The sequence below is a fragment of the Cibotium barometz genome, chromosome 45 (assembly GCF_041138505.1).
Source record: "Cibotium barometz isolate CiBa-2024 chromosome 45, ASM4113850v1, whole genome shotgun sequence".
Classification (NCBI taxonomy): domain Eukaryota; kingdom Viridiplantae; phylum Streptophyta; class Polypodiopsida; order Cyatheales; family Cibotiaceae; genus Cibotium; species Cibotium barometz.
In genome coordinates, this window is record NC_141090.1 from 38414048 (window position 1) to 38429840 (window position 15793).

At 44.7% G+C, this 15793-nt stretch overlaps 2 protein-coding genes and 1 pseudogene across 3 annotated transcripts in view; 1 reads left to right on the forward strand and 2 right to left on the reverse strand.

Moving 5' to 3' along the window:
- Positions 1–1525: 1525 nt before the first annotated feature.
- Positions 1526–3807, reverse strand: LOC147612732 (uncharacterized). The gene is made up of 4 exons (XM_086783565.1): positions 3769–3807; positions 3185–3676; positions 2707–3097; positions 1526–2604 (listed from the first exon to the last, which is right to left on the reverse strand). Exons 1-4 carry the CDS (start codon positions 3805–3807, stop codon positions 1526–1528), a joined length of 2001 nt encoding a protein of 666 aa, XP_086639691.1.
- On the reverse strand, positions 3719–6197 carry LOC147612733 (uncharacterized). The gene is made up of 2 exons (XM_086783298.1): positions 5840–6197; positions 3719–5149 (listed from the first exon to the last, which is right to left on the reverse strand). The coding sequence occupies exons 1-2, from the start codon at positions 5888–5890 to the stop codon at positions 3818–3820; spliced, it is 1383 nt and encodes a 460-aa protein (XP_086639424.1). The 5' UTR covers positions 5891–6197; the 3' UTR covers positions 3719–3817.
- A 27-nt stretch (positions 6198–6224) lies between these two features.
- Positions 6225–15793, forward strand: part of LOC147612734 (uncharacterized) — a 120058-nt pseudogene continuing 110489 nt past the window's right edge. Inside the window, exon 1 of the transcript XR_015263491.1 lies at positions 6225–6626. The product of XR_015263491.1 is annotated as an uncharacterized LOC147612734 (transcript). The remainder of the gene's footprint in view (positions 6627–15793) is intronic.

The window sequence follows — 15793 nt, forward strand, 5'->3', positions numbered from 1 at the left end:
AAGGATGTTTTGTATCAGCCAATTCACATGAAATACATGATATTTTTTAGCTTCTCAATATAATTTGTTTTGGTTCCGATGTAAATTGTCTATCAACAAATATGCTTCCGTTGGTTCCTTTTTCAACTTTGCTATTTGGTGTTTAGTTTAGTTCCGCAACATGATGGTTCTTGTTGATGCTCTTGTACTGGAAGCTCTTCATGTTGAATTTGAATCAGATTCTCCGCTGCTCTAGATAAGCCCCATATCTTGGCCCAAGTAGCGAGAAGATCGAGTATAATGACACTCCAACATGCATTGTAAGGAGCCAAAGTGCTTCCACGTTTTGGATATGGTCTCTGTTTGTAGATTGTGTGGGACGTGTAAACTCTCAAGCTAGTCCTGGTGCACATAAAGAGAGAGAGAGAGAGAGAGAGAGAGAGAGAGAGAGATAGAGAGAGATCTTGCTCTACCGATGCAGCCATAAAAGTATATGATGAGAGAGAGAGAGAGAGAGAGAGAGAGAGAGAGAGAGAGAGAGAGAGATCTTGCTCTACCGATGCAGCCATAAAAGTATATGATCACTTTTTTACCTTCTAATATCAAGCTATTAGTAAAATGATCTTAATCTTTTTATAGTATTGAAAGTGTTCATAATTTGGGTGACAAAAAGATTAACATGTTCATTGCATTCAAACTATAAAGCTTGATTGAGAATTGTGCCTGGCTGGTAGAAAGGCGGCTTACGCACCAGCAATGATGAGGTTTCTCATGACCCTAGACATTGACGGATCTGACCATCCCCTACAATAGCATAACAACTCAACAGTTGGAACTACTACCTCTTGACATGTCAGTCATGAAATGAGTTGATGTGACAGATCAATACAGTGACCATGCGACATAATATGCAGGGAAAGCCACAACACTCATACGCCAAGCATAAAAGTTTCATAGCTGATTATCAAAACTCCCTCTTCCATCCGCCCTCTCCCAACGAGAACCAGGCCTCCCGCTCTTGATCCCACCTGTTGCAAATAAACTGACTTCTGCTGCAGGGTCTCGTGGTACCAAAACCACCAGCTTTTGAAATAACTAATGTCTGTCTGTCAACCCAAGTAAAACTAAGTTCTAACCCACATTGTGTACCCATGCAAAAAGTATATACAGTTTTAAGAGCACACAAAAAAAGAGAGAAGCTCGGACAAGATTGCATGAATCTAGTCTTGCATTACATGCCCAAGGGCTGTATAAATCAGCTATGGTCAAAAAACATAACACAAATTGAGCGTCGTTTTCTTGACTGATCCATAATGAGCAGACACATATGGTTTTTGGAGCAGCAAGTTATATCAAGCTATACTGAACATGAATTCCCTTCACAGAAACAACATACATACAAATTTACAAAACATTGAGTCTCCAGCTGATCCAAAATAAGCATATACATTTGGTTTTTAGAGCAGCAGGTTATACCAAAATGGACAAAAAATCTCCTCGCTCGTTCCAAAATGATATAATGTACAAGTTGAATACATCTGCATTATTAATATACAAGTATTATCCTTTGCTCGGATGCAAGGACCTTCTCGAGTACTGAACCATTAGATAAATGCATAGTGAAGTGCCTCTCCTCATCTTCAAGTGACCCATACATACATGAGATGAGTAGTCCCTTTTCAATGCAAAGGTTGTTGTAGAGGTTAACAGCTCGGTTAATAAGAGGAGCCTCTGAACCAACTGGGGCATGTCTACTTGAAAGGGGAAGGAGCGCGTGGCATGTATGGCACGAGTGACTTTGTATAGGATCAACTAGGAGAGTTTTACTACAGCAATGGTGACAAAATATGCGAGGTCTCTTGTCAAACCGCACCCGACTCCTGCCACGTTGATGCTTACGTCTCAAGACCCCTGTCATACAAGCACGTTTTGTTGGAGGCGAGCAGGCTATCTCTTGATCACATACGGTTGTAGCTACTTCATGCGGTCTCCCGTGACCAAGCCGAGTAAGCGTAACATGAGCTTGGATTTGTTTGATGGACCCCCTCATTGGCAAATCAATCTCCTTTGGGATAATCAAAGCTGAAATATTATTCTGTGAGATGCTCAATTGCTGGAGTATTGCTTCTTTCAACTTGGTGTCACATGCTGATAGATTCTCTTCCAAAACATGTAGAACCCTTTTCATGTCTTGAATGCAGCAAGCTATCTGCTCATTGATGTTGACAACCTTGCACTCACCACTCTTTATGTTATCTGGCATGTCCTGCTCACTTAGCCCAACATCAATGTCCTCGTCCATTTGACTTAGAGAATGAAGACTATCAAGGACAGGGAAAATGGCATGTAGATGTGGAAAATGATGTTGAATTATTAGGCGGATTCCATAAAGATGCTTACAATCAGATCCCCAACTTGGACAATCGCAATAGTTGGACTGAACACTGACATGATACCATTGCGAAGATGAAGACATACTCAAGATTTTGAATAGCAAAGTGGACTCATCAATCACTTGAAGGGTGGACGAACTAGCCTCAAATCTTCTCAAGATTTCTTCACCTGCTGCTAATCTGGACGTATGACTCTTGCTTGATCCATGAATACTAAAACGTTGAGAATCAGCTGAAAAGTACGTAAAGCTGGTTAGTATCACGACACCTTTTCTTCATGAGTGTCAAGCAACAAAGGGGGGACAAGCCACAAGAGAAAAAAAGAGGTCATTACCTATTTCTTGTTTGTTCTTAAAGAACTCAAGTAGCGTTCCGCCGATGTAAGTGCCCGTTAGAGAATCCCCTGCAATAGCATGTAACAGAACTAGAATTGATCTATTTATCTTTGCATCAAGAAGAGTGTACTTGATGTATTGCCAGAGCCTCTCGACCAAGTTTGTTGTATCCACATTTCCATGTGAAAATAGACGCCCAAACTTTGGCCACCTTCTCCGCCACATGCATGTGGTGGCACACCATCCATTCGAGATGTATCGTTGAACATTGATATACGCTGAATATCTCTGCAAGAGCTCTTGGTATCTCTCTTCAAATGCCTCTTCACTTGCCATTTGCATTAGATTTGACAAGGAACTATACACATCATCTCGCTTCTCTTTTGGAACCTACACAGCCAAAATAAAATGAATATACATACCACCTGATAATGATATGCACAATAGAATGGATCTAGCTTTTAAAAGGTGACTTACTTGCGGTAGGAGGTTCTCTACCCATGCCTTCTTAACATGAAACCAGCATAGCAAGACATGGCATGCAATTTGGTGTCGTCTCCCTTCTTCATCTTGTGTCCAGCAATAGGGGTCTACATCAACAATCTTCATAATGGCTTCCAACTCTTGCTGGTTTTTGTCGATGATAATAGCCGTCGGACGAACTCCATGCAACCTTGTGAAGATCATCTTGAAGGTCAACTCCAAGGCTACACTTTCTTGGTTAGTGCCGATGTCATTAGTGCATAGCATGAGCCATATTGGAATACCCATGCCATTTTGGTTGGGCAAAACTGCAGCATACAGGGGCAAACCAAAGACATTTGTCTTGAATGTGCTATCTACTGCCCAAGTGTTGTGTCGTGAGAAACGAAGAGCAATTTGTAGCATCCACTCATCTTGAATGATGAGGACAAAGGGTCGTTTACTTTCATCAGAGGCTTGTGGGTTATAAGGTTGAACATAAAGAACCTACAAAGAAATTATGATGAATAAAGAGGCAAGAATAGGGGAAAGAGCTTCAAACATAAAGAACGTTGGCTGTAAGGTTGAACATAAAGAACCTTGTTCTGTTCTTGCAAACGAAGAGCCTCTCCAAACATCGCAGCCCAATCATTGTTTGTACATCTTCCTACAAGGATAGAGAGGCAGATTAGAAGTATAAAACAACCAAAAGTTACAAGGAGAATTGTTGGTAAAGCAAAGCAAAGTACCTTGTGTGCGCATTTGATATGACATCATTTGCACCTCTTTTGGTATCATGAAGAAGCGAAAGATTACACAATCTAATGGCAAGGCATTCTGTATGTGAAATCTTTCTTTTGATGTAGACATTTTTGCCACATGACGACATGTCCCTACGTCGAACAAGTCATCCATGCAATAAGCAATCACACGTGGGTGCACGGGCAAGTAATAGAGGTCAACACGTGAGCCTGGTATATGTCCCTCGTGAACATCATGAACTAGCATGGTCACCTTCTCTGTGTCATGAGAGTGCTGCAAGACCACCTTAAAGGGACACCCACACCTCTTGGACCTCCGCAATCTTCTCTTGTTAGCACCTCTCCGAGCAATACTTCCTGCCCTATGGCACATGTACTCTTGCACCCACTTGGATGGTCCATGCTTCTTTGTGGATCGAAGTAATACTAGCTTTGTTTGGTGCTTGATCATGATGTTGGTCAACTCTTGATTGACTTGAGACTTAGTTGTGACAATTGTTGATGCTGGAGCTATGGTCTTTTTGCTCGTAGGGGTCTGTTCCCCGACCTCAGTAAGCAGGCAGCCGCAAGCGATAATCCTATCTTTCACATAGTCAAGAGAAATTCCATGCCTCCTCTTGTCGGTGCACCATTCTGCCTTGATTGCATTGATAGTGGCATTCACACCATGATGAACACCATGCTCAAGAGGACGATGGGCTGCCATGACAATACGCTCCCAATCTTCAATGTATGCTATTTTCAATCCTGTTGATTTCGAACATAGGCAAAGGTGAAGCGGGCTGAAACAAAGCTCTTCTCTTATTCTTTTCCACCTCTTCAAATCCAACAAGTCTCTTGCATCGTGTGCTTTTAATGTTGGAAGCGTCACTGTGAGAGCTCCTCTAAGATCTTTCTCCATTAAGGAGAAGCTCTTCTCATCGAAAGAGAAAAAAAAGCTTGATGTATATGTAAATGGATCCAATGCCCCCCATGAATCAAGCCTAGGTGTACTCCATGAACTTGGAAAAACACCCTCATTATCATCTTGGAAGAGGTCACATACATCTGCGTCGTCACTTGATGTAGTGTCACTACTTGTTGTATTATCTAAATACTCATCCAATATGAACTGATTTGTGTCATTGGATGCATTCCAATCAGCCTCATTTGATGCATTCCAATTAGCCTGCCATGGCACCGCGAAGTCACTTGTGTCACTCGTTGGATTCCAATCAACCTGCTATTGAAGTCCAAGTTAGATAGGCAGAGAGAGGTAGGACATGTTCTTAAAACAAGTTTTTGCATCGTTTGCTAATTTTATTATGGCTATGAAAACAATGTAGGGCACTAGGAAGGGCAAACCTTTCTATAACTAATGCCACTTCAAAGGTAATGTCACCCTCCGCTCTACGAATGTCCACAAAGCCAATGACAAGCTATGGGGGGTCTGCTAGTCCTAGAAGTAATCAAACATTGGATGATGAATGAAGCGCTACGGCTAGAAGTATCCCCTACAAGGCTTTGCTCAAGACACAGTGTTGCAATCAATGTATGCATTTTTCCCTCCATGAGCGCTTCTTTCTTATCTGTTCTCGCAAAGATGAGGTGGTCTCTGTTTTAGATGGCTTGATTGACCCATGTTTTCAATATTCATTGAGCATCCATTTAGCTTCAATGCAAAAACCTCTTCAAAGAGAGAGAGAGAAAAGCTGATTTCAAGTGGCAAAATTGTGTGTGTGTGTGTGCGTGCATGCGCGCACGCATGCGTGGTTTAAATCCAGTGTGTGTGTGCATGGTTTAAATCCAAAATCAACCTAAGTAAGGGGCTCTTCACATAGAGAGAGAGAGAGAGAGAGAGAGAGAGAGAGAGAGAGAGAGAGAGAGCCTGTTGATTGGCAAGTGTGAGTTTTTGTGTGTGTGTGTGTACCTGGTTTAAATCTGGAATCAATCTGAGTGATTCCTGAGAAGAGCTTTCCATAGCCGTGGTGATTTTACAGAACACATGCAACACATGCTCTACGACGTCATCATACAAATTTGAAATTCTGCCCTTTTGCAAGCCACGCTGGAGAAGCCTGCCCTCCACGTCAAGCCAACGTGGCTATTGAGTTTATTTTAAATTTCGATTTGGGGCGCCAGCTCAGCCGAAACCCGAGTTCACCAGTTGCTACCCGAGTTCACTGCATCCGACGGCCCAGATTGAAGCCGCCAGCGTCCCCCCACTTTCCCACCCTCGATCCCAAATCTTTGGCTTCCCCAGTGTCCCGTGCCCTTTAGTGTTGAGGCCCCCCCCCCTCTCTTTCTCTCTCTCCCTCTCTTTCACACACACACACACACACACACACAAGGGGAGTCGTACTGCAGCTAGGTTAATTCTCTTGTAGAGCCATCTCTTTCACTGCTCTTGCGCCTGATAGAGTGAGCAGCTGAAAGTTTGGCACTAGAACATGACGAGGATCACGAGTCTCGACGAATTTCTGCAAGTGCATGGAGTGCTGCTCGCATCCGCTGGTCTCCCTGCATCTCTCCACGAGCAGTTGTTCCAGAAGCTTAGTGCCGAAGAGTTTGACGGCGGGAACTTTTTCGAAATCGACGTCTGCGAAAATGGGAGGCAACGAAGGCTTTTGCTATCTTCCCAAGGTCTGGCCAAGCACTCGCAAGTGTTTCTCATCGACCATGCCTGGTCATTTCGTCTCATAGATGCCCGGAATCAGGTATGTATGAATGTGTATGTGTGTGTACTTGTATGAATGTATGTATGTGTGTGCGTATATGAGAGAGAGAGAGAGAGAGAGAGAGAGAGAGAGAGAGAGGGGTACATGATGACAATGCGTGGTCATACAATGATAACATCCTCCTCTAGAATAAAACGCAAAGCAGCCAGAGTTGTGAGAGGGCAATAGAAACAGATGCACAAAAGAAGTGAAACACTGGAACTCTGAGAGAGAGTGAGAGGGAGAAAACGCTGATGAAGCTGAATACAACCGCTTGAGTCAGGAAGTGGGCTCTGTGTGCAGAAGGCAGGGGTGGAAAACACTCAAAACTGATCCATCAGAATGATGGGGGGCAGTGCCTATAAATAGGCTAGGTGGAAGCCGAAGAGTTGGGAGTTGAAGAGTCGGCCATTTTCCTACTCTCACAACACAGGAGATGAAAATGATGGAAGTCATGCTAACACCCCCGCGCAGATCCTGGGTGAGGAACAAGGCCTAAGGAGCTGGAGTGTGAGGCGATAGAAGGGTGAGGACGAGGCTTGGCGATAGAAGGGTGAGGACGAGGCTTGGTGAACAACTCTGCAACATTGTTCGTGTTGTTGAATAGTATGTCAGGTCGATCTTCTGTGATGCAATCTTCTCCAGTATAAAATTGTACTGGATCTCAATGTGCTTGGTCCTTGCATGAAAAACGGGATTCCGTGCCATTGCCAAACAACTCTGGTTGTTGCATCTGATGATGGTAGGATTCTTTGGAAGAAACCCAATCTCCCCGAATAAAGCCGCAACCAAATCGCCTCACAGGTAGCTGAACAAGCTGCACTATACTCTGCCTTTGTAGAAGACATTGCAATAGTAGGCTGCTTCTCACTACTCCATGAAATAGCTTCGGATCCAAGAGTGAAAAACTATCTTGTTGTAGACCTCGTGGTGTCTGGATCACCTGCCCAATTAGATCACTACATCCTTGCAAACTGATTTGATTTTGTCCTCTATTATCAACTTGGCCAAAGAAGGTGCTGCGATCTGGAGTACCATGAAGATATCTCAAGATGTGAAGGGCACCAAACCAATGGGATTTCACAGGTGTTTGCATGAAGAAACTTAATATACCAACTGGAAAGTTGAGATCTAGGTGGGTATTTAACAACCAGATTAAGGAACCCACAAGCTTTCTGTACAAAGAAGCATCAACCAGGACTGTACCATCACTGACAGTAAGTCGAGATCTCGGATCCATGGGTGTTGACGTGGGCTTGCAAGTGCTCATTTGAAAAGACTCTTAAAAGCTCTTGGACATACCTTTGTTGAGAGATAAAGATATCTGTCTCGGTCTCAAAGATCCTGCATTTTCTTGATGTGCTCCCTCATGGTCTTGGATTTTGAAGAGTCCAATTTGTTGAGTTGTACCACAAGAGAAGCTCGCTTCATGGGAGTCCGATGGTCATAGAGATCTCCGAGATGCGTCTAAATGGAAAAGGCCGACGTCTTGTGTTTGATGTGAGAGGAATGCATTTTTGCAGTTGAGAAAGAGGACAGAACGAGCCCGAGCATTGAGCTTGTCCCATATGAGGGCTTCCTTCTTTCGTTCTTCCTTCTCGTCGCCATTGAGATCTGCCTCAGCCGGATTCGGTCGAGGAGTTGTGAGAATCTCTGCTAAATCATAAGGCTCGAGAATAGACTCAATCTTCACCTTCCAAACGGCGAAGGTTGTCCCGTCCCGTGTCACATGCACTCTGCATTGTAGTGCATGGTGACAAGATGGCTCATCATCAGTGCAACATTGTATAGCAGGAGAACCCTTTAGGATTTGATATTTGTTGTACGCCGTGACCTTGTTGTAATCCTTAGTCTAGGATATGTCAGGCACGAGCTATGTAGGTCATTCCTCAGCCTTAGAGAGTCAGTGAGTCAAAGTTTCTTAACCCACTTGGAGAGAATCATTCATGCATATAGAAGTCATAGAAGCCTTAGAGTTTGTAGTAGGACATGTTTGCATTTTGCATAGCTTCATCCCATGTGCATGTAGACCACCTAGACCATTGTAAAAGCCTTAGGATATCATCCAGTATTTTATCCGAATTATTTGGCATTTTTTTCATATTTTCCAGCATTTAATACCATCATTATTCTATTTATTCCTTTAGCAAGTCATGTAGCATCTTATGCTACAGTTGGCCAGCATTTATAGGCAGCCGACCCATATGAATAGCCATCGCTTGCATCTCATTCATTCATCTCAGCATTCAGCAGTTGGCTCATCATCAATTCACCCTACAGCAAGTAGATCTCATCATTCATCATCGTTTGGAGCAAGCATTTCAGTCCTACAGCACTAGGAGCATCATCGCTTGTACCATCAGCCTTTCAGCAAAACACAGCACCATTTAGCATTCAGCCACTTCAGAGCTCAGCGTTTTCAGCATATACACAGTTTTCAACATTCATCCATTCATCGTTTTGCTACAGCCCTTCCGGTGAAGGTAAAACGCATTCATACAATCATTTTCAGCATTCATTCACAGCCTAGAACAGTCCCAATCAGCCCCATCTCTCAGCCTCGGATTTGTAGCCTTCCTACATTCCATTGGAAGAGTGCATAGGCTTGAGATCGGTCATCATTGGTGCTTCTACAGCCATGTATAGTTCAGCCCGACTATTGGTCTTTCAAAGATCTTGCGTTTGGCTTATCTACAGTCCCAAGTCAGTCCCTCAGTCATTCTCTTCAAAGATAATAAAGCAAATACTCCTAGCAATAGGAGGGGGCCCTTCAGTGGGTGATTTGGGACCCAATACGGTGTATAGTTCTCTCTCTCTCTAATCTCTTAAAGTTTGAAGTGCTAAAAGTGGATTGCTAAAGACTCGCGAAACTTAGGATAAAGAAGGTGGTGTGAGACTTGTGTGACAGGATCCCTTATTACGCATAATTCCGTTGCATGTTACATCCTGTAAAGATGGCAGCTTGAACACCAAAGAAGACATTGTCCCCTCTATAAAGCGATTGTTTGCTGAAACTTCAGGTGTAGGAGAGGTTTCTGACACAAAGATGGCCGGAAACAGCAATACAAGGCTGGAAATCAGCAATGCAACTGTGAAAATTAGTGATGAAATGTCAGCAAATCAGCAAGCACTTCTTGAGCAAGTGCAAGCTAGAAAAAGCCAATGTTTAAGGCTCCTCCTCGCTGAAAACAGGCCCCGAACAGCAGCAAAACAGGCTGAAAATTGAAGGTTTGAAGTGTGTCCAGGATCTAATGCATCAGCTTTGATACCATGTCAGAGGGTAGCGGAAACAGATGGACAAAAGAAGTGAAACATTGGAACTGAGAGAGAGAGAGAGAGAGAGAGAGAGAGAGAGAGAGAGAGAGAGAACGCTGATGAATAACTTCAGAAGCTGAATACAACTGCATGAGGTAGGGAGTGGGCTCCGTGTATAGAAGGCAGGGGTGGAAAACACTCAAAACTGATCCATCTGAATGATGGGGGGTAGTGCCTATAAATAGGCTAGGCGTAAGCTCAAGAGTCAGGAATTCAAAGAGTCGGAAAGCCGCAGAGTCGGCCATCTTCCTACTCCCACAACAAAGGAGATGAACATGATGAAAGTCATACTAACAAGAGTATCTCCTCTCTGTTCCATGTTATCGAAGGATCTCTTCGAATTGCGATTATTGGGTGGAGGGATGAGGCCTTTGAGATATGGGGCATCTTGCGACACCCCATCTAACGAAAGTGAAACTCATACAAAAAGATAGATTAGCTGAATGTATCTGTCATGACCCTGTGAAATTGGAATAGCACAAGTGTGGGCATGGTGATCGGTGAGCAAGATAAATTTTTAAAGATTCATACTTGGGTGTCCGGACAAAAAGGTAGCATGTGTGGACAATTTGTCCACCAAGTGTGAAGGGGGACCAAGGGATTAAACTTTATAAAGTTTATAACCTTGGGTGGCCCTTAGAAAGTTTTAAAAACTTTAAGGGCCACTAGGATAATTATGGAGGGGGAGCTACTCCACTTTTAGAGTACACGCCTCCCTCTCCATCTCTCTCTCTCTCGCTTTTGGAAAGGAGAGTCGGCTGGTTGCGTGGAGAAGAGTGTGGTACAGGTCGCCTGAAGGAGAGCCGTACAGAACATCTGTAGGTCGGCTGGTTGCGTGGAGAAGAGGACGTACAAGTCGCCTGAAGGAGAGCCGTACAGTACAACAGCTGCAAGGCGACTGGTACAGGCTGTGCAGGCCAGCTGGTACAGGCGGCGCTTCATACAGGTGGCTGCTGCAGGTTTTCTGACGTAGGCGGCTGCAGGTCAACTGGTGCATGCGGTGGAGGCCAGCAGGTACAGGCGGCTGCTGACAGGTGGCTGCTGGTTAGTTGGTGCAGGTCGGCTGGTGCAGAACTGTACATAGCAGGTCGGCTGGTGCAGAACTGTACAGGGCAGCTGGTGCAAGTTGAATCCTTCTTTTTCTCTCTCTCTCTCTCTCTCTCTCTCTCTTCTTCTCTTCCCCTCGTGTGAGCTCTGGAGGGCAAAGGCGGGTGGCTGCAATTTCAGGACAGCATACTCTATACTCTCAGGGCTAATGTTTTTGAGGAAGATTAGATTGAGGGACAACAGTGAATCTACTGGCTTACGACTGCTTCAGAGTTGTTTCTTCTGGCCCTTTGTGAGAGGAGGGGTGTGGTAGTTTGAAGGGTGGAAATAGAGTTAGTTGGTGGATTTGTTCTTTGGCTGAGTTTGAAGCTATGATCATGGAACAACCAGATGCGTGCTCAAGGCTTCCCTGTTGCATTGTCTTGGTTGATTAGAGGAGACAGCAGGGTGTTGCATTTGTGGGACACATATCAGATCTGTATGTGTATCCTCTATGGTAAGAGGTCTTGAGGGTTGCTAGATTGGCTGAGTTTGAAGCTATGATCATGGAACAACCTGATGCGTGCTCAAGGCTTCCCTGTTGCATTGTCTTGGTTGATTAGAGGAGACAGCAGTGTGTTGCATTTGTGGGACACAGATCTGTATGTGTATCCTCTATGCTAAGAGGTCTTGAGGGTTGCTAGATTGGACATGCAGGTTTCTTTTCCTTGATTGGCTTTGTTGTACTCAGTTAAGCTTTTCCATTGAAATTGAATAAAGAAATACCGAAAGGGGCGCCAAGCTTTGGGGCCAACTGGTGTCGTTCTCCTTTTTGTTTTGGAGCATTCTAGCTCTTGTTTATTTGTTAATTGTCTGGACTACAATTGGACAGGTGACTGCTAGTCTACCGCACTTTGGTTTCTACGAGAGGCCGGTTTCAGTATCATTGTTAGCATGAGCATGGTGTGCACTATGGTGAGCATGTGAGTACATGTGGAATATACATCTCCAAGTCGGTACAAGAAAAGGAGGGCTCATGTGGGTGTGATATCATCAACCTCATCCATCTAGAATATCTAGCATAGGTGAGTCTATGACTACCGAGAGAGACTCGCCAAAAGTCCAGGAGTGTCTCTGGATTGTTGGAGAATCTCCCCAATTTTGACTTGTCGTATGGAGAGCTTGTCATGTGCACACATGGACATGGCTGGTTTTCCAGGCTAATCCTTGATTAGGCAGCACATAAACAGAAGGTTTAGGGTAGTAGTAGCCTTAGGGCAGGGCGCAGAACCCTGTTGGCTAGTCAAGGGGAGCAGTTGCGGCCAGATTTTATGTTCACATGTGTGAAAGGTGCATCATTTAATTCAAGTGCACCAGTCGTGTGAACAGGTCGACAACTTGAAGGGCAGACCAACCACCTTCTTGTGTCCTATAAAAGGCTAGTCCAGAGATCTTTGTAAGCATCTGACCCCTTTTTGGGGCAAGTCAAGAGTTAGGGCTTTTAGGTCTTAGTTTACCTCTTTTGGAAGGTGCCAAAGGCTCTATCCTCTGTCTTTGTTGGTGATTTGCATCAAGGTTCCTATTTAGTTGCTTAGGGTTGAAAGAAGACACTCAGAGCTTCTGTGCATGTGACATTGGTATCAGAGCATGACAGAAACACAGGACATAGACCTTTGTATGAATGTATGCTCTTATGTGTGTGTGGGTGTGTGCGCGCCGCCGGGGGGGGGGGGGGGGGTGGGAGCATACCAAGTTCTATACCGACTATTGGGCACTAATGACGTTAGTGGGGATGTCGTAGTATCCAGTCCATACTATGGATGACATTGGTATCAGAGCATGACAGAAACACAGGACATAGACCTTTGTATGAATGTATGCTCTATTGTGTGTGTGTGGGTGTGTGCGCGCCGCCGGGGGGGGGGGGGGGGGGAGCATACCAAGTTCTATACCGACTATTGGGCACTAATGACGTTAGTGGGGATGTCGTAGTATCCAGTCCATACTATGGATGATGGAGTTGATGGTTTATTGTCTTGTGGATGACTACCATGAGTTTATAAATTGCACATTCTTATAAGGTGAATTTGAGCATGTTCCTGGATTCATCTAGGTATATATATCAGAACATGAGGCTCAGCAAGGCTAAGTGTTGAAGGTGTCTTAAGCAGGTGCACAATTCCAAGGAGAGTAACATCGCCACGGTAGAAATCCCATGGGGCTGGTTGCTGTCAACGAACCCAAGGGAATGGCAACCCTGAGCGTCGGGGATGCCATTTGGGGCATACCAAGGAAGGCTCTCAAGAAAATGGTTTCAAGGGGGTGGAGCAAGGATGCCATGATCAATCTCGAGAAGGAGACCATTGTAGTGTTTAGGGATAGAGCATGAAGGCAAGGGGACAAAGTGGAACAGATGCATAGGTCTTAACACCGACTTTGGAGTGGAATCTGAGACATGGCAAGGTTTTGTGAAAAGGTTGCCAGGAAGGAAGGATGATAGATCCGTGAGGTCCATCAGGAGACAAAGGGATGATGACAGTCATCCAAGGTTAAAGGTTGGAATCCCGTCATCAAGTTTAGGAGGAGGGGATGTCATGTGCACACATGGACATGGTTGGTTTTCCAAGCTAATCCTTGATTAGGCAGCACATAAACAGAAGGTTTAGGGCAGTGGCCTTAGGATAGGCCAAAATTCTGTCGGCCAATCAAGGGGAGCAGCTGGCCAGCTGATATGTTCACATGTGAAAGGCACATCATTTAATGCAAATGCAAGAGTCGTGAGCAGGCCGACAGCCTGAAGGGCAGACTGTGTGGCATATAAAAGGCTAGTCAGGGATCTTTGTATGCATCTGAACCCCTTTTGTGGTAGGTTAAGAGTTAAGGCTTTTAGGTCTTAGTTTACCTCTTTTGGAAGGCCAAAGGCTACATAGATTTGTACAGTCAGCTTTGACACTTTTGTACTATATAATATATTAAAAATATAGAGCTCTCTCTCTATCCTCTTTGTCTTTGTTGGTGATTTGCATCAACGTTCCTATGTAGTTGCTTAGGGCTAAAAGAAGACACTCAGAGCTTCCATGCATGTGATAGAGGTGTCATGGATGTGGGGCTTGTGGACATTGAGTGTGCTGGAGCTGGTGTGCATGGTCCAGGGTGACTCCAGTGGGTCGACGTGGGACATGGGAGTGGCTAGACCTCTGAGGTGGATTTGTGGACACTGGTACCTCTCTGCATCATTGGCTGGTGCCGCCATCGTGTGTTTGGAAGAAGCTAGTGATGGTCAACTATGAGGTGACTTTGGTGCATGCTGAGCTCCATGAGGTGAAGTCCTAGGCAGTGGTGATCAAGAAAGTCAATGATCTTGGATAGTTGTGACATGAGTATGCAGCGCAGAGCCAGACATTAGATAGTAGCTGACAGGTAGGGTCGGACAGTGCAGGTGACACGTGGTAGTAATGACGTGGCACTGATGACATGTCATTTATGACATGGCATTGATGACGTGACAGTCGAGTACAGTTGGCTGACAACATTACTACTAGTCGACTAGGAGCATTGGTGCATATATATACGTGGGTAGCCAAATCGGCATATTGATTTGCTTTCCGTAGTGTTGGACGTCACACAGTGTTTCTCTGTAGGCAAAGTGGTTGCCAGGAGTATACAGTAGGTCATAGGGCTGTGATTTGAGATCTTCATTCTCTCGCCACATCTTGTACTTGAAATTCAGTTGTATTACTTCTTCTTATACATAATACAAAGCAGTAGTTTAGGACGTGGAGTATGTTCCTCAGGACATGGGTGGTTTAGACATGCAGGTGCCGAGTTGTGTTGATGGATACAGATTTGTTGCAACGTGTATTGTTCTTGGTTTTGCTTTCTTCCTTCATGGTGCATTGGAGCTGGTGCAAGTAGTTCTTGTGCTCCATTTGAGCGGATGCATTAGTGGTTGGTGGAGGTCATTATCTAGAGTGTTTTTTTCGTGGGCTACCGGAGGATGATTGAGGTTTGCAGTTCTTTTTCATGGACAGTTGGACAGTCTCATGGACGGTTGGACAGACGGGGAGTGCTCGATCAAGTGAAAGTTGGTCATCCGTAGTTTGCTCTGCTGGTCTTTGTGTTGATGTGGCGAGGACGGAATGTGAACCTTCGCAGTGGACGCAAAGTGGTTTTAAAGTGTTAGGGATCTTGGGTATCTTGGATGAGCTTTGCTTGGATCCTTTCCTTTTATGGAAGGGCACTTTATATGGACACTATGCAGCCGAGGACAATTGCAATGCAAGCAGGGGAGAATGTGACACACCTACGAGTATGCAGCGCAAAGCCGAACATCAGATAACAGTTGACGAGCAGGGTCGAACGGTGTAGGTGACATGTGGCATTGCCATGTGGCAGTGGTGATGTGGCAGTCAGGTACAACTGGCCGATAGCATTACTATTGGCCGAATAGGAGCATTGGTGCATATGTATACATGGGTAGCCAAATCGTCATTTTCATCTACTTTCCTCAATGTACTTCATAGAGTGTTTCTCTGTAGGCGAAGTGCTAGCCAGGAGTGTATAGAAGGTCACAGGGTTGTGATTTGACGTCTTCATTCTTAGTCACATCTTGTACTTGAATTTCAATTGTATTACTTCTTCTTGTACATAGTACAAAGCAATAGTTTGGGACCCTTGTGTGTGTTGTATGTGATATTCCGCTGTTGTGACATAGCGGAAGCCTTCATGCAGTTAATCACAGCCCTTGGGCCTTAAGCACCTTGTAGGAACATTAACGCAAAAGGCGTGAGAAGGGAGAGAGAGAGACAGGTTTTCTAGTATAATGT

Coding starts and splice junctions, on each gene's coding strand:
- LOC147612732 (XM_086783565.1), bottom strand. CDS start 3,807: ATGTTTGGAGAGGCTCTTCGTTTGCAAGAACAGAACAAG. Junction 3,098..3,184: donor TAGAGAACCTCCTACCGCAA/GTAAGTCACCTT, acceptor TTGGCTGTGTAG/GTTCCAAAAGAGAAGCGAGA. Junction 2,605..2,706: donor TAAGAACAAACAAGAAATAG/GTAATGACCTCT, acceptor CGTACTTTTCAG/CTGATTCTCAACGTTTTAGT.
- LOC147612733 (XM_086783298.1), bottom strand. CDS start 5,890: ATGGAAAGCTCTTCTCAGGAATCACTCAGATTGATTCCAGATTTAAAC. Junction 5,150..5,839: donor TGATTCCAGATTTAAACCAG/GTACACACACAC, acceptor CTTCAATAGCAG/GTTGATTGGAATCCAACGAG.